General features: G+C 38.1%; 1 protein-coding gene across 2 annotated transcripts in view; it reads left to right on the top strand.

Annotated features, from left to right (window-relative positions):
• The window catches only part of cyth3b (cytohesin 3b), a 120,327-nt gene that overhangs the window by 35,595 nt on the left and 58,930 nt on the right, over nt 1-25,802 (top strand). The window contains exons 1-2 of one of the 2 annotated variants that reach the window (XM_056454264.1): nt 6,153-6,301; nt 24,095-24,177. In XM_056454264.1, coding sequence (XP_056310239.1) covers nt 6,277-6,301; nt 24,095-24,177 — 108 coding nt within the window. In that variant the 5' untranslated portion in view covers nt 6,153-6,276. Of the gene's footprint in view, nt 1-6,152; nt 6,302-24,094; nt 24,178-25,802 lie in introns of those variants that run through there. The other variant, XM_056454266.1, reaches the window with a different exon arrangement.

Genomic DNA, 25,802 nt, shown 5'->3' with positions numbered 1-25,802 from the left:
AATATAAATGTATATAAATAATGTATATAAATGTCTACATTAATATTTCTCTTCCCCTTTTTTAATGAATAATAGGCTGATCATAGATCAAGAGTTTTGCACAGCTGTGAGGCTATACATCATGAGCCTATACTCATACTGAATATACTCTATACTATACTGAATCTGAAGGTTACTTTCTGAACATCAACAAAAAGAGAGAAAACACAATAACATGTTTTCTTCGTGTCAGATGACTTTCCCAGACTAATGATCTGTGCAGACGAGCATATGGCAATAACAGAGGCTTGAATGTCATCTTCAGAATGAAGAAAACTCCAGATCTTTTCATCAGATTTAGCAGATTTACTGGTTAAGGCTCTTGATCTTGTGAACGGTTGGTTGCTGGTTGGATCCGCATTATGGCACGACATGCAACATTATCCTTTCCAAGACACTGAGCTCAGAGCGGTTCAGTCAGCTCTGAAAATTACACCCTGAGCTAACTCTTCACTCTTCATGTGTTACAGCTTCATTTATTAGTTATTTTATTTATTATCATTTATTCATTCATTTTCAGCTTAGTCCCTTTATTAATCTGGGGTCACCACTGCGGAATGAACCGCCAACTTATCCAGCACATGTTTTACACAGCGGATGCCCTTCCAGCCGCAACACATCTCTGGGAAACATCCATACACACTCACACACTACGGACAATTTAGCCTACTCAATTCACCTGTACCATATGTCTTTGGACTGTGGGGGAAACCGGAGCACCCGGAGGAAACCCTCGCGACCGCAGTGAGAACATGCAAACACCAACTGACCCAGCCGAGGCTCGAACCAGTGACCTTCTTGCTGTGAGGCGACAACACTACCTACTGCGCCACTGCGTTGCCTATTTTATATATTAGTTTTCATTTATTAAAGTGCATTTAGGGTTTCAGTCCAGACCTTACATTTCAATGTAATGTTAATTCAAAAGAAGCAAACAAAAAGACCATTTAACATGTATAGTGTGTTGGATTTATCAGTGACCAAAAAAAAATAGTAGTTTCAAAGTGACTTAACAGGGTTTTATAACAGCATTTAATACTGTAGTGGTTATTTAGCGAACTGTTAGCAACTAATAACACATGTTAAGATGTGTTCAACACAGAGATGACTCTAAATCAACATAACTTTAAAAAATAAATACCGTTAAGGCTTTCTTTTTCCTCATATTTGTGACACACACAGCAAAACATTGCACATATTTGTACTCTTCAGCAAATGGCATGCTAAAATATGCTGTTTTAGCTATATAATGATAACATCACTCACTTTCCCCCAAGTAGCCCTCTTTGTTAGCTCATATTTTCCCTATATTGTTTATTGTAGTTGAGAAATTAGGGAATTGTATGTTTTTAGAATCACAATCAATCAAAAGCACATACAATTGAAAGGAATTTTAAAGGAACTGTTCATTCAGAACTGAAAATTCTGTCATTATTTACTCATCCTCCACTTGGTCCAAACCTGTTTGACTTTTGCTTTTCTGGTAGGCTTTGACTTGTAGGAACAATAAATGAGCGACCCTTATATTCCATAGTAGGAAAAACAAATCCCATGGAAGTCAAAGGTTACCCAATATTTTTAAAATATTGTATTTTGTGTCCAACAGTACATAGAAACCATTTGGAATCACTTGGAGTAAAGATAATTGTGAGTAAATTTGCATTTTTTTGGGTGAACTATACTGTTAAATGAAAAAAAAAAAGTAAATCAGACTATTTTTATGTTTCTAGTGTACTATACTTTTCTACATTTCCTTACATTGCCTACATTTCCTTTAGACATATAGACTTTAGCCAAAAAGACACTTAAATTAGCCTAATATCATATTCATTTACTCATTCATTCATTTTCTTTCGGCTTCAATCTCTATTTCAGAGGTCGGCATCTGCCAACTATTCCAGCATATGTTTAACACAGCAGATGCCCTTCCGATAGCAACCCAGTATTGGGAAACACCCATACACATTTACACACACACTCATACACTATAGACAATTTAGTTTATTTAATTCACCTATAGCGCATGTCTTTGGACTGTGGGGGAAACCGGAGCACCTGGAGGAAACCCACATGAATACGGGGAGAACGTGCAAACTCCATGCAGAAATGCCAACTGGGCCAGCCGGGACTCGAACCAGCGACCTTCTTGCTGTGAGGTGACAGTGCTAACCACTGAGCAACCACTGTTTGCAATTAGACCAACAAAAACACACACATTGTCATGATAAGCGCAGTGAGATCACGGAGGCGTTCTGCAAACAAACATGCTCTAGTTGTATGGCCATAAATACAGATGTGACTCATCACTGAGAGCAGCTCATCTAATCAGATTCAGGTGTCACTCCTAGCCATGTAAACAGGACCTTAATGTCAAGATATATGAATGATGGCTATATAGCAAACAGCTGTGTGTCAGTATGAGTAAATAAAGCAATGAGGTCACCCAATAACAGGACTGTATACAACAACAAAACAACAAAATGAGGATGGCTTCCCATTGCAGAACTTGACCATAATATAGAGTCATTTTGTTAGGGTTAGTGTCTATTAGTCCAGTAAGATGTTATTAGCATGTTGCTAAAAACAGTTACCGTATTGCTAATATAGTTGCAACAAAGAGGATATTATAGCAAAGACTATAGAACAGACAAGACATGTCACTCGTATCTTTTTGAATGGGGAAAAGTGTAACTGTCAATATGGTGAACTAAGCCCCACCTACTAATACAGGAGCCAATCATCGATCAGTATATGGTGGAAAAAGCCCACCTTCTAGTACAGGAGCCAATCATCGATCGCTATAGACTGACGGTACTCTGGGGGAGGGGCTTGGACCTGATGTATGTTCCTGCAGATTTTGTGTGATTTAGACGTTTAGAAATGAAACTAAAGGGACAGTTGTTGTTTAATTTTATTGGTGATTCCCTAAAATAAAATTCAATCGTAAGCTTGGCTAGCATTTTTGGAGAATTCGATGTTTCCCCATTCAAACAGAATGCCCGAGCACACTGCCCGAGAGGCGTTTCAAAGATGGCCGCCGAATGAAATGACTTGCCTTAAATTGACTTTGATTATAATTGCAGTAAGAGGATATTTTGCTCCTGCTTGGGAGGTGCTAGGGATGGTCGCTGAGTGATTTCTGGGCTGCTATCTGCTTGTCGTGATGTATGGAATACTGTTTCAGGGTCCATACTCATTTGACTACAGGAAAAATCCATTTAGGAGAAGGATTGGCTAAGGACGCCTTGAGAAGCTCAGTGGTATATGTTGACATATAACACATTAACATACATACATACATAAACCACTAGGCTTAGCTAGGTTAGCTAATGGCAACACATATTTATTATTTCTAAATCGACAACTTCTTGGCTAATCTCTGTCTCAACATACTTTATGACACAAGACGCATTCTTAATATACAATAACATACTATGATATTATAGCTACGAGTTTTCTTGTTCATTGTCATTTTCTATGGTAAACAAACTGTGTGGCAAGTGGTAATTTCAACAGGCGTCTATTCCAGGAGCTTCTGCTTCCAATCACGTGTAGTAAATTTGTTCGAAGGTCACCAAACTTGAACTTTGAAACACAGATAAATTGCGAAAGTTTTCGTATGAGCTTGTGTTTCCAGTTTGGCACATTAGCGTTAGCGTTAGCATTTTGGAGTTTCTGGGGCTTTTATAGGATTAGGCAGGTAGTGTTAAGTTCCCCTGAAATAAAAAATTACGCTTTTTGGCTGTTAATATCAATGTCAATCCTAAAATGAACTACAATATAGACTGGTGTGCTTCAAAACAATGACAAAATATGCAATTTGAACATGTAAGCATTCAAAACATAGCTTTTTGCTTCTGCTAATATGAGTAAGGACTTTTTTATGACATCACCGTGTACTTCAGCTTCTTGTTCGATTTTCTGACCAATTATTCATTCATTAATTTTTCATTGGCTTAGTCTCTATTTCAGAGGTCACCACAGTGGAACGAACCGCCAACAATTCCAGCATATCTTTTATGCAGCGGATGCCATTCACACACACACCCATACACTACGGGCAGTTTAGTTTATTCAATTCACCTATAGCGCATCTCTTTTGACTGTGAGGGAAACCGGAGCACCCGGAGGAAACCCACGCCAACACGGGAAGAACATGCAAACTCCTCACAGAAACGCCAACTGGTGCTGTGAGGCGACAGTGCTAACCACTGAGCCACCGTGCTGCCTCTTTCTGACCAATTAAATACTTTAAAGTATCTGAAGAGACCCTCCAACAACAAGACACAGTCAAAATGTCTATTATTTAACTGAGCGTTCGTATAGAGCATTTGGATATATAAGAAACTAATAATAGTATTTCAATAAGTTTAACAAAACAACAAGGGGGAGGAAGTTCAAAAAAGCTGAGACACAATGTGCACAACAAAAAAACGTTACACACACACACATACACAAACACGGTCAGTATACAGTCAACAAGGGCCTCAAGTACAACCCGGAGATTCAGAAATAATACAGTTACAGCTTTCTCTGTGGTAAACAGTGCACTATATGGGCATAAACAATTCAGTTACAATTCTGCTTTCCATTTGGGGTGCATGATGTTTATGAGTACTAAAAAGTGTGAGTAAAGGCCTGTGAAGATTTATAAAGCATATATTCTAATAACACACCACATTACAGCCAATCAGAATCCATCCTGCTTCAGTACTGTTTAAAGCATCATACTACAGAACTCAATATTTCTCATTATACATAATTGGTTTAGACCAGGGGTGTCCAAACTACGGCCTGCGTGCCATCTGCGACCTGAAATCAGTTTTGTAGCGGCCCGCGAGGCTTTTTATAAATATTAATACAATCTGGCCTGCTATACAAAAATTAAGGTAATTCAATAAATAACCACCGGGTGTCACTATCACATGCCTTCAATTAGGCTGCAGTTCTTGTTATGACGTAAAACGAACCGACCAAACTGAAGGAAACATAATAGGGTATATGCCGAAGCATGCTAATAGGACTTTTAATTTGCCAGTAACCTGGGTTAAGCGCTTCCGGTGAACTGTATGCAATTGCAAAATCGGCGCGTTTAAGGTCTGTTTTCTTTAAAAATCAGTGATCTCCACTGGCTGAGTGATATCCAATATAAAGTGGGTCTCTGATTGTACAAGAGGCATTTATTTTACCCCATTATATTCAATGGAGCTTCTGCGCTAGCCTGCCGATTCTGACAGGCGCGTACGTGTAAACGTCTTTTTGTCTCGTTTTACGCTTGAGCAACTGAATGAATGCCAAAGTCTATTTAACGGATTGTATTTTAATTACATTACAACATCGATGCTGTGAAAGGAATCGTATTAAATGGATAAAAACTCACAATAACCGGTCACTGGAAGTTTATCAGCATGGGAACAACACTACCTCGGCATATAGCTTGGCGCAACCAAGAAAAAGGAAAATCAACAGTGAGTGCAGGAAATTTCAGTCATGTAGGTGCAAAGAATACTTCTTCACAGAGGTCAGCTGGAAATATGTCCGCTCCTCCAACCCTGCCCCACCCCCCGCTCTTCACTTTCATCCGCGATCTCCCCCGAATCTCCGCCCCCGCCCCGCTAACCCCTCCTCCTCCTCCTCTCTTCACTTTCAACCACTTTTCACTGTCAACCGCGATCAAACCCACTCCCCGGCCCCCCCAGCTCTTCACTTTTAACCGCGATTACCATATATATATATGTGTGTGTGTGTCTGTGTGATGTATGTAAAATTTTGCCCAGGACAAAGGTTTTTTTTTTTTTTACATCTGGCCCTCGGCCCAAAAAGTTTGGACACCCCTGGTTTAGACACTTGTTATTGTTCTTGGTGTGATTTGGCATCAATTGTGAAATTAATTCATGCTTAAATTGAAATACAAAGCAGACTTCAGACTTGTAAGCCTCCATGAATGGTTCTCGGCTCAATATTGTATAATGAAACTTGAGTTGGATTAATAATTGCTGAGATTTATCGTAAGACTGAACACCTGTCATGTGGTTTCAGAGCAGAGGTGGTTAAACTGGTTTTACCTGAACCGTTGGCTGCTGTGAGTATGCAAAATATGCACATACTGTGTTTTGAGAGCGAGCGTCTGTGGAAGAATCACACATCACTCCTGAATCTATATACAACATCATTTTCCTTGGGGAAATCATTCCGTGGATAGTTTTTCAATGCGTTTTGCTTGGTGGATTGACTGCCATGCCTCATAAAGAACAAGCTGATGGTACGTACTGGATATATAGTGTGCTGTGCTGCTTTATATGTGTGTTTTCTGTGGAAATGTGCGGTGTAGGTGGGTTACACATTGATAAGGCAGCTCCGTGTTTGTGTTTTCGCTCTTGTTGCGTGCTGTAAGTGCTCTAATCGGAGTGGCAGACGGGCAGAAACATCCTCTCCATTGTCCGCAAGCAGTCCTGGACAATATCAGGATGTCTATCCAAGAGTTTTCTGTATTAGATGTTCCCAGTCTCCACAAAGCACCGGAGATTCTCTTATGCGAATGTTTGTCCTTTACGGTTTTTAGATGTAAGAGTATGAAAGTTTTGTTAAAATTACCTGAAAATATTACAGATTTTATTGTCACGCACAACTTATTCTTACAAGTTTCGTGTCTGAAAATGATACTTTTGTTAAAATGACCTGAAAATATTCAAACATATATGTCGTGCACAACTTATTCCCACAGGTTTTGTATCTGAAAATCATACTTTTGTTAAAAATATCTGAAAATATTCACATTTTTATGTCACACACAACTTATTACACCAAGTTTTGTATCTAAAAAGATACTTTTGTTAAAAATATCTGAAAATATTCACATTTTTATGTCCCGCACAACTATTTCCATCAAGTTTCGTATCTGAAAATGATACTTTTGTTAAAATGACCTGAAAATATTCAGACATATATGTCGCTCATAACTAATTCCCGCAGGTTTTGTATCTGAAAATCAAACTTTTGTTAAAAATGTCTGAAAATATAAAAATTTTTATGTTACGCACAACTTATTCCACCAAGTTTTGTTTCTGAAAATGATTCTCTTGTTAAAATGACCTGAAAATTTTTAAAAATATGTCGCACACAACTTATTTCCACAAGGTTTGTATCTGAAAATGATACTTTTGTTAAAAATATCAGAAAATATTCTAACTTTTATGTCACGCACAACTTATTCTACCAAGTTTCATATCTAAAAATTATACTTTTGTTAAAATGACCTGAAAATATTCAAATTTTTGTCACGCACAACTTATTCCAGCAAGTTATATATCTGAAAATAATACTTTAATGAAAAAATATATAAAAATATTAAACATTTTTGTCACACACAACTTATTCCACCTAGTTTTGTTTCTGAAAATGATTCTCTTGTTAAAATGACCTTAAAATTTTAAAAAATATGTCGCGCACATCTTATTTCCATAGGTTTTGTATCTAAAAATCATACTTTTGTTAAAAATATCTGAAAATATTGAGATTTTTATGTCCCGCACAACTTTTCCATCAAGTTTCATTTCTGAAAAATCATACTTTTGTTAAAATTAACTGAATTATTTCAAAAAGATGTCATGCACAACTTATTCTTACAAGTTTTGTGTCTGAAAATGATACTTTTGTTAAAAATATCTGAAAATATTAAAATTTTTATGTCACACACAACTTATTCCACCAAGTTTTGTTTCTGAACATGATACTCTTGTTAAAATGACCTGACAATTCTTAAAAATATGTCGCGCACATCTTATTTCCACAAGGTTTGTATCTGAAAATGATACTTTTGTTAAAAATTTCTGAAATTATTCAAATTAAATGTCACGCACAATTTATTACACCAAGTTTCGTATCTGTAAATGATACTTCTGTTAAAATTACCTGAAATTATTAAAAAAGATGTCGAGCACAACTTATTTTTACAAGTTTCCTTTTTGAAAATGATATTTTTGTTAAAAATGTCTAAAAATATAAAAAAATTTATGTCACGCACAACTTATTCCACCAAGTTTTGTATCTAAAAATGATACTTTTTTTAAAAATATCAGAAAATATTTAAATTTTTATGTCACGCACAACTTATCCCATCAAGTTTCATATCTGAAAATGATACTTTTGTTAAAATTACCTGAATAATTTAAAAAAGATGTCGTGCACAACTTATTCCCACAGGTTTCGTATCCGAAAATCATACTTTTGTTAAAAATGTCTGAAAATATTCAAATTTTTATGTCACGCACAACTTATTCTACCAAGTTTCATGTCTGAAAATAATACTTTAATAAAAAAAATATATGAAAATATTAAACATTTTTGTCACACACAACTTATTCCACCAAGTTTTGAATTTGAAAATGATACTTTTGTTAAAATTACCTGAAAGAATTCCAAAATATATGTCCCACACAACTTATTCCCACAAAATTTGTATCTGAAAATCATACTTTTGTTAAAAATGTCTAAAAATATAAACATTTTTTGTCACGCACAACTTATTCCACCAAATTTTGTATCTGGAAATGATACTTTTGTTAAAAATATCTGAAAATATTCAAAAATATGTCACGCACAACTTCTTTCACCAAGTTAATATTAAACTAATCTGAAAATGAACAAACAACTCAATTTAGCAGCTTTTTGTAATTTTGAGACAACCTAAAAAAGCAATCCCTGCTTTTAGTTGTTTACTAATGTTGTTTACTAATGTTTTTTCTAAGTAATTAAATAAAGTAAGTTCGTTAAACCTGCACTTGGAAAACACAGGGATCAAATTGTGATTTTTTTCTGTCTAATATTGCACTTTGATTTGCGATTTAATTGCGAATTGCAATTGTGAATTAATTTGCGAAGTTTTCAATGGTGTGCAGGACTCAGTTTAAATGAAAGAAATGCAACATACTTTAACTGTATATATTATCTGTCTGTATAAACAAGCATTTATGTTCCAGCCTTTTGTGATTAGCCAATCGTAATGTTACAGGATTTACAGCGAGTTATCATTGATTATCACGAAAATCGACCGCGATTTTAATGATCATACGTACACTGTCATACTAACCAGAAAACATACAGTGAGCATAGTTAATATCATTCATATGCTGATTCTAATAGTTGTAAAGATTGTGATGGGAATTCTCTGAGGTGACTCGTTCATCATATTGTAGACAAACTGTAAAAGTTGTGTTGTGATTTGTGAGCACAGTGTTAAGCACGTTTAAGCAGCCTCAGCAGTCACAAGACGGCTAATATCTGAATGTGGATGTGAAGGGAATTCCTGAGCGACTTTTGGATTAATCTGAGGGCTGGTGAATTGGTTCACCTTCTGATCCCTTGTTAGTGTTGTTGTTCAAGAGATCAAGGGAATGAAATGGATGCCTGTCCTGTTTTCAGGCACTCAAGCCAGCGTGTTCTCGGCTGATGTTTTCACTCAGGTGTGGTAAAAAAGGAGAGCGGAACTGAAACCCAGTGCTTTTGTAGAGTGTTACAATGTTATTGATTATAATATACATATATTATAATACCTTACGGTCACATTAGAAGATTTCGCAGGGATGGGTTGCGGCTGGAAGGGCATCCGCTGCTTAAAAACGTGCTGGATAAGTTGGTGGTTCATTCCGCTGTGGCGACCCCGGATTAATAAAGGGACTAAGCCGAAAAGAAAATGAATATATGAATGAGATGGAAGATAGTTTTAAATATAATACATTGTGGATTTGACCATTTTCATCTATTTTGTGACACCTCAGCTTGTAAGTCTTATGAAGTATGAGTCTTGTTTCAGCTTTCTTTCCCTTAAAGTCTCTGAGAAGTGAAAAGCTAATGCCTCTGGAGATTAAAGGGTTCCTGAAAGTCTTGGTTTAACATATAATTCTTCATCTTTATTCTTAAAACCTGAAACACTGAGAAACTCTGTGATTTCGTAAACTGTTGTGAACTTTAAATGAACACAGCGGCAGTTCTGAAATGTATAGCACATGCTGTGTTTCAAGAGTTCCCACTTAGATATGCTTGGCGTTTAAAGCATTGGCATGCTGTCCCGGGAGAGAACCCTGAACTCGGAGATATTTGAGCCCAGGGCTCCCGCCCGTGTTAAGCATATCAGGAGATCTGAGATCAGGTAGGTCTTGAGAGCTCCCCCTTTAGAAAAGGGAGGAAAAGGAGGAGATGGGGTGGAAGGGGGGATTCTTCCAAACGAAGATAGAAACAGTAGGGAGATAATGATCCATGTATAGTAAACTGAGATCACTCTGATTGGATTATTACTGATTACAGATGAGTGGCCAGACGTGCTCAAATATATCACGTGCTCATCTCGAAATTAGTTTATGAAACTTCACTTATTTAAATAAAGAATTTGTGATTGGACTTTTGAACCTTTTTGTTAACCATTGAAGTAAATAGTACAAAACTATCTGAGATGCCCTTTATGTCTGTTGCACGAACAATGCAGGTCAAGTTTCATGCAAAACTACAAACTACATTCAAATATTTGCCGTTTCTTTAAAGAAAATTCATCAACAGCCTTTTAAAGAATACATTTCAGTTCTGGTTTTCCCTGCAAACACATTTAATGCTTCTGTTTCTACACTACCAGACAAAAGTCTTGTCGCCTACCCAAGTTTTAGGAACAACAAATACGACTTGACTTCTAGTTGATCATTTGGTTTCAGAAGTGGCTTATATAAAAGGCAAAGGCCTCACGATTGCGCTTATTTTACTAAAATAAAATATGATCATGCCTTGATTTTTAATTATTTAATTAAGACAGTAAGGTCTGACTTTTTAGATAAAAGTCTTGTCACTTTACAGAAATAACGTACAGTATAGAATATAAAGTCATGCTGCAGTGGAAAAGAATTTATATTGTGTATGACTCCCATGAGCTTTGAGGACTGCATCCACACATCTCTGCATTGACTCGGATAACTTATTAATAAAAGCCCCTTTCACACAGTCATACTGGTAAATATCTGGAACATTTCCGGAACGACTTCACACTTAGATATTGATACAGGTGGTTCTTGAGAGCTCCCTGTGGTAAGAGGAAGAAAGGAGAAGAAGGGTTGGATGGGTTTTTTTTTCAGAAAACGAAGATAAGAGAGTAGTTCTAGCTAGGCTACTTATAGTGAGTTGGGGTTAATCTGATTGGCTAACTAGTGAATGTAGATGAGTGGCCAGCTGCAGTCAATCATATCACGTGCTCCTCTCGAAATTAGTTTGAAAACTTCACTTAAAAAAAAGCGCTGTTCATACAGGCGAGGACTTTCACATATCCATTCCAAACAGGATTACCACTTTTAATACAAAAAAATAAGGGACGCATACTGCAGCGGGGGCCCACATTCCCAATCACAGGCCCAATAGCATGTCAGTGGTGGTAAATCGCAACTTAAAATATGTTTTCAGGAAAGTGTGAACATGTGGACATTAAAATATATTAAATGGTCTTTTATTGAAATCTGTATAAACAGATGCTGTCAGTCTCTCTTTTACAACTCTGCAGCACTAATATAGCTGATGTTATGTTTAATAGTGTGGTACACCTGAGTTAACTCTGAGTTATAGCTGCTGTAACCTAGAGGAGTGGTCTATCTATCTATCTATCTATCTATCTATCTATCTATCTATCTATCTATCTATCTATCTATCTATCTATCTATCTATCTATCTATCTATCTATCTATCTATCTATCTATCTATCTATCTATCTATCTATCTATCTATCTATCTATCTATCTATCTATCTATCTATCTATCTATCTATCTACAGTTGAAGTCAGAATTATTATCCCCCTTTTGAATTTATTTTTCTTTTTTGAATATTTCCTAAGTTATGTTTAACAGAGCAGGGAAATTTTCACAGTATGTCTGATAATATTTTTTCTTCTGGAGAAAGTCTTATTTGTTTTATTTGGGCTAAAATAAAAGCAGTTTTAAATTTTTTTAAAACTGTTTTAGGGACAGCATTATTTGCCCCTTTAAGCTAATTTTTTTTCTGATAGTCTACAGAACGAACCATAATTATGCAATAACTTGCCTAATTACCCTAACCTGCCTAGTTAACCTAATTAACCTAGTTAAGCCTTTAAGTTTCACCTTAAGCTATATAGAAGTGTCTTGAAAAACATCTAATAAAATATTATGTACTGTCATCATGGCAAAGATAAATAAATCAGTAATTAGAAACGAGTTATTAAAACTATTATGATTTGAAATGTGTTGAAAAAAATCTTCTCTCCATTAAACAGAAATTGGGGAAAGAATCAAACAGGGTGGCTAATAATTCAGGGGGGCTAATAATTCTGACTTCAACTGTATATATATATATATATATATATATATATATATATATATATATGCGTGTCTGTGTAATGTATGTAAAATTTGGCCCGGGACAACTTTTTTTTTTTTTTGCATCTGGCCCTCGGCCCAAAAAGTTTGCCACCCCTGGTATAGCCAATTGCATTTTTATCACAGCTCTGCCAGTGTGAGTTGTTCAGATCAAGCACATAAAGCAAGAGCAAAGCCCATTCAAGTCAAGCCTAAAATCATTAGCCTGAAAAACAATAATGGCTAATGATAATGCTGCCTCTTTGGCAGTATGCAGGGACTTAAAAAGCCGCTATTTGACTGGCGATGGTTCACGTGACCAAGTTAGCATTACAGGTTTTCCTATTGTAATAGAGCCTTTTTCATCTCCACCAAAGAAAGAGTTCTACCAATTTCTAATTTCTACCAATAGTCTTAAAGGGGGCAGGACATGTCAGATATTAGAGAGCATTTGATTGGTTGAACGATTTGATAAGAAATGAAGTATGTGACGTCAAAAACCCCCCAAAAACCTTCCGTTAAGACAGAAATGACAAATTGTAAGATTTTAATGTTTATATATTCCTAATGTGAATTTTGTCACTGTTTTTAAGCACAGTAGTTTATCCTTAAGACTAACATGCGTATACTAACATACTTTTTTTTTTGATTGCACGGAAACTTTAAATTCACACATCAGTGTTGCAATTAATGACCAAAAAATGTCTCTGAAGTTTCCTTTTTTCCCCTTGTTGGGCTGGAGGTCATGTTTAATGCATGGCAGCCGCAGTGATATCAGATTACTTCTGTGTTTCCTGCTCGCTAGCACTCCGTGGGGGGTTGTCACCGAGCCCAACAGACCAACAATCAAGGACATTTGCCTCTTTTATTCCAGCATGGGAAATCTCTCAGATGATGCAGGATTTTTCTGCGCTGTGGACGTAGGTTTGCCTGTGGGGAATCACTCAGTAAATGCTGCTTTATGCACTGTGTCAAAGAGAAGCCGGAAAGCATTGTGTGCAGCCAGGATGAGGCGAGTGTCATCATTTGTGCCTTTATGGAAAGCATCCATGGCCTCTTTTCATGACGGTTATGAATTCAAGGGTCATGAGCATCTTAAATCCTTTTTTTGTTTTAATTTAATTTAAAATAACGTATGTACATTTATAAAGCTATACTTTACATTACATATATCATCCTTGCATCAATAACTAATTACCATTTATGCTAGGTCTTTCTCATGCAGCTTCTATGGGCAGGATGGTAAATTTGACGTTGCTTTCTCTTGTTTTCGCTCACATTTTTTTTCTTTTTCTGAAAGTTTTAATAACACCATTGTTGAGTTTTTCTTTTATTATTTGAGCAAATAGGAACGCAAAAAATCATTTGTTGTACTCTTTCATTCACTGCACTCTAAGGGGCCGTTCAATTCAATTCATCTGTATTTCTATAGAGCTTTTACAATGTAGATTGTGTCAAAGCTTAACATAGAAGATCTAATAGAATCTTAGAAGATCAATAGAAGATCTAATGGGTCAGTCCAGTTTTCAGAGTTGAGGTATAGTTCAGTTCAGTTCAGTGTGGTTTAATTTTCACAGCTGAAAGTCCAAACACTGAAGAGCAAATCCATCAATGCGCAGCTCCACAAGTCCCTAACCAAGCAAGCCAGTGGCAACAATGCACAAACTTCACCGATTGATGAAAGTGAAGGAAAAAACCTTGAGAACCAGGCTCAGTTGGGCATGACCAATTCTCCTCTGGCCAAACTTCTTGTGTAGAGCTGCAGTCTAGGCGCCGGAGGCTGGAGAACGCTGGACGTCCATCATAGAGAAGCTGCAGTTGTGAGTAGGTCACCTGCGGGTGTTCAGGCTGGTCCACGGGATCAATGCGGAGACTCGTCTGTCACTGGAGTCTTTCAGGAATCATTCTCATGCTTTCCACTCCTCCACGACCACTACAGCATCGGCTCAGGATACAGCCTGGTCCAGGATTATGGAGACCTTGAGATAATGAAAAACAGACTAACATAAGTGTAGATTGTGACGGCAAATCAATGCCAAAATTAATCGAGCGCAGCGGTGATGTTTACTTGCAAGGAGAAGTGAACCGTGAGCAGATTACAGGCCTATGTGCGAGGAAACTACAGGGGATCTCACAGGGGATCTTCAAGCGTGCGCTGAACTGATCCACCGCATGGAAACGGGCCTCACGCGTGCACATCATCATCTGTGCGCACGATGTACGGTGCCTACAGAGCGCGTGTGCGATCTGTTCTCTCCGCTCACTCGCTGGTTCTTCTTGCTGCTCGCGCAAAACTTTTTGGATTTAGTTTACTTGTTATCTCTAACGCTATTAGTTATTCTCTTTTTCAGGAAGTTAGTTTTGGCGATTGGTCGCAGGTTAAAAGATCATGGCATTAAATATAAAAATATATATAACTTGCAAGTCATAATCATAAGATTCCTCACCCGTTTCCTCAGGGTGGATCAGTTCAGCACGTGTAAAGATCCTCTGTGTGCGCGCGAGCTGTAGTTTCCTTGCGTATAGGTCTGTAATCTGCTCGCGTTTCACTTGTCCTCGCACGTAAACATCACCACTGCGCTCGACTATTTTTGCTATTGATTTGCCATAATAGTAGATGCCGTTCAAATTATAAAGTCTTTGGGAAGTCTTCTAGGCTCTGAATGCCCCAATTAATGGAACCTAATGCTCCGTTCACACCAGACGTGGATGCAGTGTCAAGCGCGGGTGATTTATATGTTAAGTCAACGCAAAGATGCGAATATACATCCTGAGGTGTGTTACGCGCGAATGAGGCAGCGTGAATGATGTGATCCGTGCATATGAAGCAATACGATTTTAGCATTTTGCACGATTGACACGCTTAGCGGGCGTATTGCGCGTTTTGTGCGAATTGCTCGAGTTGGAAAATCTGAACTTCAGCGGACATTCGCACCGCATTAACCAATCATGAGCTTTGTCTTGTAGGACCGTGATTGTGTCTGTTGTTGGTGTCCCAGGGGAAAATCCTCCTGCCGACACAGACAACAGTTCATCAAACTGGGCTGGGCTCAGTCGGAAGCACCGCTGAAAGCTTCCATCATCCAGGTATAGTTTCTGTAGGAGTTTATAAACTCTCAGAGCTGGGTGCACTTCATAAAAGATCTAGGGGACTCGGCTCCTAAAATAGCCTTCATAAAAGCACATAAACAGCTATTCTCTCATTAAAATCAATGTTAGCCATTTAGCAACGAAGCTAGAGTCACAGGGCAGACAGAAGCCCTGCTCATGACACGAATCTGCATCTATTGTGAAGTGAATTTGACGCACAAATAAAGGGAATTAACTCAAAATGTTGCTATTTACACGCAAATAGCGCGATTTATCCATGCGCACCATGTCTGGTGTGAACACAGCATTATAATCCTTTAGCTTCTGTATGCACGTTAAAAATAGCATGTGATTTTGCTATAAGAGATCTTGAGATGATAAAAATAGTATTAATGGACAAACCAGCGGGCCGACCATCACCCCAGTGGTTCGGTATTATTACTTCCAGAACTATCTCGAGCATCTATGCTCCCAAAGAGGATCTCACACCTCTACAATTCACCACGCGTTCATTGCATTTTGTCTTCTGAGGTTTTTCTTTTTGATATTTGGCAGCAGTCAGTGGTGTAAAGTAACTAATTACAAATACTCAAATTACTGTAATTGAGTAGTTTTTCCCAGGAATTGTAATTTACTAAGTAGTTTAAAAAATGTGTACTTCTACTTTCCCTTGAGTACATCTTTTTGATGAACTTTTACTCCACTACTTTCCTTCAACCTGCAGTCACTACTTTATTTTTTCCTGCCTATGGGGATTAGAAAAATCAGTCCTGCGAATCCAATCAAATCACACATAGAAGGTAAATCACATCATAATGAACTACCTCAAGACATTAGCGATATATAATTGAAGCAAACTGTTTGGAAGTATTCAAAGTGTCCAAGAAGATTTCTAAAGTCTTTACACACAATGACTCAGAGACTGTTTAGATGCATGTCACTGATGAGAAGATGACGGATGTTCACTGTATGATGACCAAAATGGCCTTAAACACCTAGCAGGCGCAAGACGTCAACATGATGTCAGATTGACGTTGTACCCCAATGTCATGGGGATGTTGCATTTTGTTTGGAAATGTAAATCGAGTTGACGTCAGAACTCAACGTCAGGCCAACGTCAATGTCCAACCTAAAACCAACCAAATATCAACATCTAATGATGTAACAGCTTGACGTTGTGTGGACGTTACCACTATTGACATTTATCAGACGTTGGATTTTGGTTGCCATACCTGATAATTAAATGTCGGTATTTGACGTCAATATGATGTTGGATTTAGATGTTGGGTCGACGTTGGATTTTGGTTACTTTCTAACAACCTAAAATCAACCAAATACGTCATTATTGGACATCAAAATAACATTGTCCTTAGACGCTGGCTAGATGTTGAATTTTGGTCACCTGACGTCACAACCTAAATCTAACCTAATATTAAGGTCTTATAACGTTGTGCCTGCTGGGCAATAACTAGATGCACTACAGAATGTTACGTTTACACACATCCACAAATTACATGTAAACGCATCAGTTTTTAGCAGCGTAATACTCACTACTCACTACTTTTACTTTTGAAAGGTCTTTGAGTAATATTTACAACCGATACTTTTTACTCTACTTGCACTACATTTTTAGGCAAGTAATGGTACTTTTACTTGAGTATGATTTTTCAGTACTCTTTCCACCACTGGCGGCAGTTTATCAGGAAGTGACGATTTTATTCTCTTTGACTCGTTGGACGAAAACGTAGCATTATTAGCAAATCTTTTATGTGATATTCCAGGTTTGCGCATAAATTTAATTAACATCTTTGGATGGAAACACAGCTATTGTGGCTGTTTCCAGATATCCTGAGTTATGTGATGTATATTCAAGTGCTTATGATAACATATTGTTTTACTATTCTAATGAGTTTGTTATTGTGGTTATTACATCACATTCATATATACCTCATCACATGGACCTCGCGATAAAATGGCCTTTTTTAAAGCCATTCCTGTTACCCAACTATGACCATTCATTCATTCATTTTCCTTCAGCTTAGTCCTTCATTTATCAGGGGTTGCCACAGCGCTGTGCCCTTAAAAATGCCCTTCGAATGCCTTTCCAGCTGCAACCCAGTACTGGGAAACACCCATAGACATTCACACACACACTCATACCCTACGGTCAATTTAGTTCATTCAATTCACTTTTGTCTTTGGGAAATCAAAGCACCCAGAGGAAACCCACGCGAACACTGAGAGAACATGCAAACTCCACACAGAAATGCCAGCTGACCCAGCTGGGACTCAAACAAGCAACATTCTTGCTGTGAGGCGACAGTGCTAACCACTGAGCCAACGTTCCGCCCCCATCTATGAAACTAATGTTCAGTGTCTTTTCATGTTTTCATGGCTTGAAAGGGGTTTTAGCAGAATACGGAGGGAAAATGGGAGATGAAATTGAAAGCTGCTTAGTGGACTGATGCGGATGGGATTTCTCTTCCTAAGCATTGGATGTAGGAAGCTGGCAAAGCGAGCGGAGGAGAGCTGCAATCTGCTCCAGCAGAAACGCGGAGCTGACCTACTTCTTCTGGCTGCTCGCTGAATCTCCTCCATCTTCATGCAGCATCTGAGGAGCCTGACGTGGAGGCGTCAAACTTCGTCTGTCATCGCTTTCATACTTTTGTTTGATGGAATTTGTCATTTAAATGTATATTTTGTTGTCATATTAATTGTTTTTTCAGTGATTAGAGTGACTTTTTTGCAGATTTGATTGCTAAATATTATATATATGAATAATATTGGTCAAAGAAAATGCTATTTTGTCATGAAAACCCCCCAAATACTGTCATTTGCTAAAAAACCCGCTAATAATACATTTGACGCTGACCTACTTCCAAATTGCGCAAACACGTCAATTTGTGCGGCTTGATTTACAAAGGTTTGTGGTCCTCAGTTTACACTCTGCTAAGATTTTGACATAATTAATGTGTTTTATTTATTGTGCTATGGTACATTAACATTGTACAATAATAACAACAACATTAGTTAATTTATGAAGGAAACTGCTAAAGTATTCAGACAGAATCTGCAGATGCTTTATCTATTTCTGTGCTGAATTAAAAAAAAAAATGTATGTGGAATGATTTGGAGAGTTTAGAAGTTGAAAACCTTTCAGTTCTTAACTTTAATTTAAGGTTTATAATGCAATTATATCTAATTAGAAGCACTTGTGTGGTAAATGAAGCTACTGTAGGTCTCATATAATATATCAACTAATAGAAAATATTACTTCACAAATAGCTTTGCATATTCATTCATTCATTTTCTTTTCGGCTTAGTCCCTTTATTAATCCGGGGTCGCCACATGAATGAACCGCCAACTTATCCAGCACATTTTTATGCAGCGGATTTTTCCAGCTGCAACCCATCTCTGGGAAACATCCACACACACTCATTCACACTCATACCCTACAGACAATTTAGCCTTCCCAATTCACCTGTACCGCATGTCTCTGGATTGTGGGGGAAACCGGAGCACCCGGAGGAAACCCACATGAAGGCAGGGAGAACATGCAAACTCCACACAGAAACGCCAACTGACCCAGCCGAGGCTCGAACCAGCGACCTTCTTGCTGTGAGGCGACAGCACTACCTACTGCGCCACTGCGTCGCCCTGATGTGCATATTATTCAATAATATTACTAAAGTGATTATATAAACTGAATGAATAGATTTACATTAGTAAAAAAAACTATAATAATTATGTTCTGTGAATTTTTGTGGGTGTAGATTCCATGTGGGCTTACCTGTTGTGCTTTATATTCCTGTTGCAATTAAATTTGGTTGAAACATTTGTTAACTTTGACCATGTATATAAATTATAGCTACATGCTAAAGCCCAATCTCACTTTTATTTTTGTAGGGGTTTCAGAATTAGAGTTAGGGGAAGGGCTAAGGGGTAAAATTGGGATTGGGAAGTATGTTTTGGTTATTATACCTGTTAAATTAACTTTTTTGCAGCAAAGGTGAGTATGGTAATACCATATCTTGTGATAAAAGCTTCAGAAATTAGACACTTTGATAGCGTCATAAACCTACTCATAGCAAACATAATCAATTTACAGCATTCATTTTACTCATGGGGTGGCACGGTGTCTCAGTGGTTAGCACCTCACAGCAAGAAGGTCAATAGTTCGAGTCCCGGCTGGGCCAATTGGCATTCCTGTGTGGAGTTTGCATGTTCTCCCTGTGTTTACGTAGGTTTCCTCTGGGTGCTCCAGTTTCCCACACAGTCCAAACCCCAAATCAGGCACACAACATCATAGGACATTAATATTAGGTTAGATTAGGTCATGACGTCAGGTGACCAAAATTCAATGTCTAGCCAGCATCTAAGGACAACGTTATTTTGACGTCCAATAACGACATCAAATTACATTAATATTTGGTTGATTTTAGGTTGTGTTGGAAAGTGAAGAAAATCCAACGTCTGATAGATGTCATAGTGGTAACATCCACACAACGTTAAGGTGTAATATGATTAGACATAAATATTTATAGATATTTATTAGATGTAAATATTTGGTTAAGTTTAGGTTGATTTTATTTAGGACATTGGACATTGACGTCGGCCTGATGTTGGGTTCTGACGTCACCCCGTTTTTCATTTCCAAACAAAATCCAATCTCCCTACAATGTTGGGGTACGTGGGGTACAACGTCAATATGACGTCATGTTGATGTCTTGTGCCTGCAGGGAAGACATGCGCTATAGGTTAATTGAATAAACTAAATTGGCTATAATGTATGGGTGTGTGTGTGTAAATATGAGAGTGTATAAGTGTTGCGCTGGTAGGGCATCCACTGCGCAAAAACATATGCCGGAATATTTGGTGGTTCATTCCACTCTGGTGACTCCTGATAAATTAGGGACTAAGCCGAAGGAAAATGAATTAACGAATTGTACTAATGGCATGCATTGATAATAAAAACAACAAAAAAGTGGTTTCAAGTTTTGTGCTAATTGCATCATCAGCTTCAATGTTCTAATTGGTCCTTACGCCCCATTCACACGGGGCTTTAGCGTCAACACTTGACAGAGGATGTGTCTGAAGTTGGGGCTGACGCGATCGCCATAGCAGTGTCAGCCGATGAAATTAGTCAGCAATCGGCTACTGTCTGAGCTGGTGTATTTGCATACAGCGATCTGATTTTCTGACGCTTCCGTCAGCAGTTGAAAAGTTGAGCAAGTCCCAACTTTTGGAGCGAGCAACACCAGTGAACACTTCCGAAACGCTAGTTGGCAGTGAGGTGTTTATGTTTCTCTGTGTCGAGTTTCTTCGCTGGTGTTTTGTTTTTTCTGAACGCTTCCTTAATGTACAAGTGGTACAAACGCGCTCATTTTGAGGCAAGAACCGGCGGACGTGCAACAACTTTAACCATAAGATAAACACAAAACAAAACTTTCCATCCGGAGCTCCTTCACGGGACCCCACACTTGTAAACAATCGCTCCATCGGGCTCGCGCAGCTCTCGGTCCCGCCCACACTCGTCAGCACTACCAAGCCGACCAATCACAGAGTTTAAGCTACGCATTGTTGCGATGTGTAGTTACATTTTTTGAGAGGTGCGCATCCGCGACACCGACGGCCACTACAATGTGTCCACACGTAGGCCACGCCGTAGCATACGTAGCACGGCCGTAGCACAGCGAGGGCTATGCGTCCACACGTAGGCTGCACCGTAGCGTGCGCTTGACGCAGAAGTATAAATCAGCCTTTAGTTCAATCAAACTAGAGGAGAGTGTCTCAAATCTTCTAACATGGACAGAATTTCATCGAAGAGCAACAGTCAACTCTTAGTGAACATCACAAATCATCAATCAAAGACTAAAGAATTATTTAATTCGTGCAGTTTTTTGCCTTGTATTGTGATGGGACAGTATTCAGACAGGAAGCTAATTTGGAGCGAGAGAAGAAGGACAGGAAGAGGAAAGGTTCAACGTGGGATTCAAACTCACAGTTGGTGCCAAGTGCCAACAGGATTTAAGAAATCATTAAGAATTTCCAAAATTTGTTTCAGATAAGCCAGGCTTTGCTGTTACTTCAACACTAAGCAGTGTGGACATATTTGTACCCTGAGGGGTGTTAACTTACTGGGCAAATAATATTGATTGACTTCATTAAAGTTTCATTGACTAAAAGTTTCAAAAGTCTTGTAACAGCCCCCAGTAACACTGCAATTGATATTTTAATGAGTGCCCTATGTAGGGTTAACACTGGGGATTTTTTCACGCTGAGGGGTTTTCACAGACGGACACTTGCACCCAGTTTCGTACCTTGCTTTAACCCATTTTGTTATTAGCATGTTGTAGTTCTTCATGTAAGAACATAAACGCAGCGTACAGAAAGAGTGTTTGGTAGTAGAACGGACCGGTTTTTTGATCAACATGCTGTACATCTTGCTCACGAGATTAACAATGAGCATGGAAGACCTGTTTATGTGTTTATTGTTGTTTATTTATAGCATCCAATTTCCTGTGAAAGCTTTTGAAAGGCAGGCACAGCCTCTCTGTTGCTAAATACAGAAACATACGGAAGCCATCATCACTGATAGAGGCAATGAAACATGATGCTCATTTTAGCAGATGTGCAGTGCTCAAGTTTAAAGGTCATGACTGATTTCTCACTCTCAGCCTTGAGGAAACACTCAAAGGCCACAAACATGATGGATTTCTGCAAAGTTCGGCTTCAAACCTTGATTAACCACACTCGAATGTCTTCAGGCAATTAAGCAAGAATGTCTCGGAGTACCGGCTGGGTCAGTTGGCATTTGTATGTGGAGTTTGCATGTTCTTCCTGTGCTTGCGTGGGTTTCCTCCAGGGGGCCCGGTTTCCCCCACAGTCCAAAGACATGTGCTATAAGTATATTGGATGAACTAAACTGGCAGTAGTGTATGAGTGCTTGTGTGAATGAGAGTCTGTATGGGTGTTTCCTAATACTGGATTGTGGCTGGAAGGGCATCCGCTGCGAAAGCTGCGTAAGCTGGAATAGTTCCATTCCATGGTGGCAACCCCTGATAAATAAGGGACTAAGCCGAAGGAAAATGAATGAATGAATGAATGAATATCTTCAGGAATATTGGATTACAGACAGGTGTTAGGGTCAGATTGTCTGTTGATCAGTTGATTCCATGAGCCCTTAAATGTGTCATTAAGTTTGACGTGTTTCCCCCTTACAGCAATTTTTGTAAAGCATCTGCTTCACGTTGCTGTGTCAGAATCATTGCTTGTAAAATATGCTTTAAACCGCTTTAGTTTAAGCAAATTTGATGAAAGCGATCATGCGTGTTGTTCTGAAGAGAGTCGCTCTCGCTCAACGAATGTGCTGTACTGCATGCGTCCATTCCCATAAGCAACAAGAACAAACGCCTGACATCGCCTGTCCGTATTCCTCAAAGTTGTTTAGAATTAAATGTTAAGAGTTGGTGTGACAACACGTACTTATGTGTGCCTTTGATGCACCCCTTGATGCTTCTTACATATTTGTCGCAGCACCAGTGGCACCGAAATTAGACACCGAAATTCATATGCTGATTCGGTCCGGTACATACACAGCCTTCAAACATGGCAAAATGAAAGATGATGAGAGATTTTATTGATGCTGTATTGAATTGTGCAATGAATTATCATTGTCATCAATAGCTATTGTTTGTTTATGCTCTTGTTTCTGGAAATTATTTGCTAGTTTTGACTTTTTCATGACAATATACATGTTATTAAGTGAGGTTTATTAATAAACTAATTTCGAGAGGATCACGTGCTTATGATTTATCACAGCCGGTCTCGTATTAAGCTAATCAGTATCATCCAATCATATGAGCCATAAGCTACTATAAATAACCACAGTTTTCAGTCCACTTTATCTTCGTTTGGAAGAAACCCCCCTTCCTCCCCATTCTCCTCCTTCACTATAGATCGGGCGGCACGGAGGCCCAGTGGTTAGCACTGTTAGCCCCACAGCAAGAACACTGCCAGCCCTGGTCCTGCCAGGTCGGTAGGTGTTTCTATGAGGAGTTCGTATATTCTCCCCGTGTCCGCGTGGGTTTTCCCCGGGTTCTCCGGTTTCCTCCCACCATCCAAATATATACATCATGCATAACAATCAAGCATTTGTCTAGCCCCCTTTTTTTCCTAACGTGTTCCCTTAGCTACTGCAGATGGGGAGTTCTGAGATCCACCGAGCTCAGGCTCCCCTCTCGCTCTGCAAACGGGAGGAAGCCCCAGGCTCGAGGATCCCTTGAGCTCGGGGCTCTCTCCCGGGACAGCATGCCAAACAAGCCTTCGATGAATCATCAGCTAAGTGTGAACTCTTGAATGACAGCAAGCAATGCTACTATTGTAAAAGATCTAAACATCTAAACATAATATAAGTATAAATGGAAGGTTCTTGGTTGGGGTGAAGAAACTATTTTTATTGCGCTTCTACTTCAGGATTAATGACCATGGTTGTCGTTACATACAGAAGTTTAGAAAACATACTTATGAAGCATTTCTCATTTTATTAAATGTCTGTTCTCCAATGCTAATAGAAAACCATTTTCTATTATTGTTTCGTTACAGTACCTGAAGACCTGTCCTTAGAAGAGAGAGATGAGCTGTCCAATATACGGCGCAGGAAAAAGGAGCTGCTCGATGACATTGAGGTGAGAATGTAAATCAAAATAAATGTTTGATTAGTTCATAAAAAAACATAGCAGAACGCTTTATTTTTTGCATAATTCCGCTGTAGTAAGTAAAAATGTGTGTAAATAAACAGTTTCCGCGAGTGTTATCCATTTATTTACTGTACTGAATTGCATTATGGGATGTTGATCTCTGCTCTGTTGACTTTCAATGTTGAAAATTCAACTCTACAGTTCAACAAAGTGACTTTTATTGACATCTTAGTAGTTTGAAATAATATGATGTTTAAAAAATATAAAAATAAAGAAATAAGTCTGTGAAATAACAGAAAATGTACTGGGAGTTTATTACAAGGTTTTTGTACTGTAATATACAACACCAACCCAGACAATATATCACTTTTAACTGTTAAAAATGTGAGTGAAAGTCACTTTTTCAAACCTTTTCAAGGCTAAAAGTTGTTGGAAGAAAGGTCAAAGTCACATAAAAAATAAAGGGAAAAAAATAAAAACATGAATCACAAAATATGGAGAAATGCTAATTTGCAGATATTTTTTACAGTGTAGTTTGCTCTGAATACTATTATATTTATTACAAGAATCCACACTTAGCTCATGATTTAAACATAGCTTGTTTTGCGTGCTGTCCCAGGAGAGAGCCCTGAGCTCAAGGAATCCTCGGGCCCAGGGCTCCCTCCCTTTCGCAGGGCGAGGGAAGATTGAGCTCAGGTCGATCTCAAAACTCCCCCGCTGCTGAGTCTAAGGTGAACTTCCTGAGAGTAAAACATTTCGAAAAAGATTTGAACATATTTTATTATGGAACATATTTGGATGTTAGGAGGAAACCGGGGAACCTGGGGGAAACCCACGCAGACACGGGGAGAACATGCAAACTCCACACACAAATGCCAGTCGGCCCAGCAAGGACCCGGCACCATTGGTATATTTGCTGTGAGGCAACAGTGATAGTCACTGGACCACTGTGCCGCCCATTCTGGATAAAGGTGGAAAAAGGGGAGGAGGGGGGTTTCTTCCAGATGAAGATAGTTGTGGAAAGAAAATGAGGATGTATATATATATATATATATATATATATATATATATATATATATATATATATATATTGACTTGGGATCCTTTAATTTGAGGATCGGGATTAGCTAATGTGGGCCAGCTGGGTCAATCATGAGCACGCGCTCCTCTCTAAATTAGTTTAATATTATACTTCACTATATATATATATATATATATATATATATATTTATATATATATATATATATATATATATATATATATATATATATATATATATATACATATATATATATACATATATACATATATATATATATACATATATACATACATACAATTGAAGTCAGAATTATGAGCCCCCCTTTGAATTTTAAATATTTCACAAATGATGTTTAACAGAGCAGGAAAGTTTTCACAATATGTCTGATAATATTTTTTCTTCTGGAGAAAGTCTTTGTTTTATTTCGGCTAGAATAAAAACAGTTAATTTTTTGTTTTTAGTTAGTTCTTAATTAAATTTTTTTATTGGTGTTAAACAAGACAGTACATCATAGTATACAATACAACATAGGAAAAATTACAGATTGTCTTATTTTTCCTATTTTCCCAC

This window comes from Danio aesculapii, chromosome 3, assembly GCF_903798145.1.
Source record: "Danio aesculapii chromosome 3, fDanAes4.1, whole genome shotgun sequence".
NCBI lineage: Eukaryota > Metazoa > Chordata > Actinopteri > Cypriniformes > Danionidae > Danio > Danio aesculapii.
Note: the sequence above shows the minus strand (reverse complement) of the source record. Positions and strands in the feature narration are given on the sequence as shown.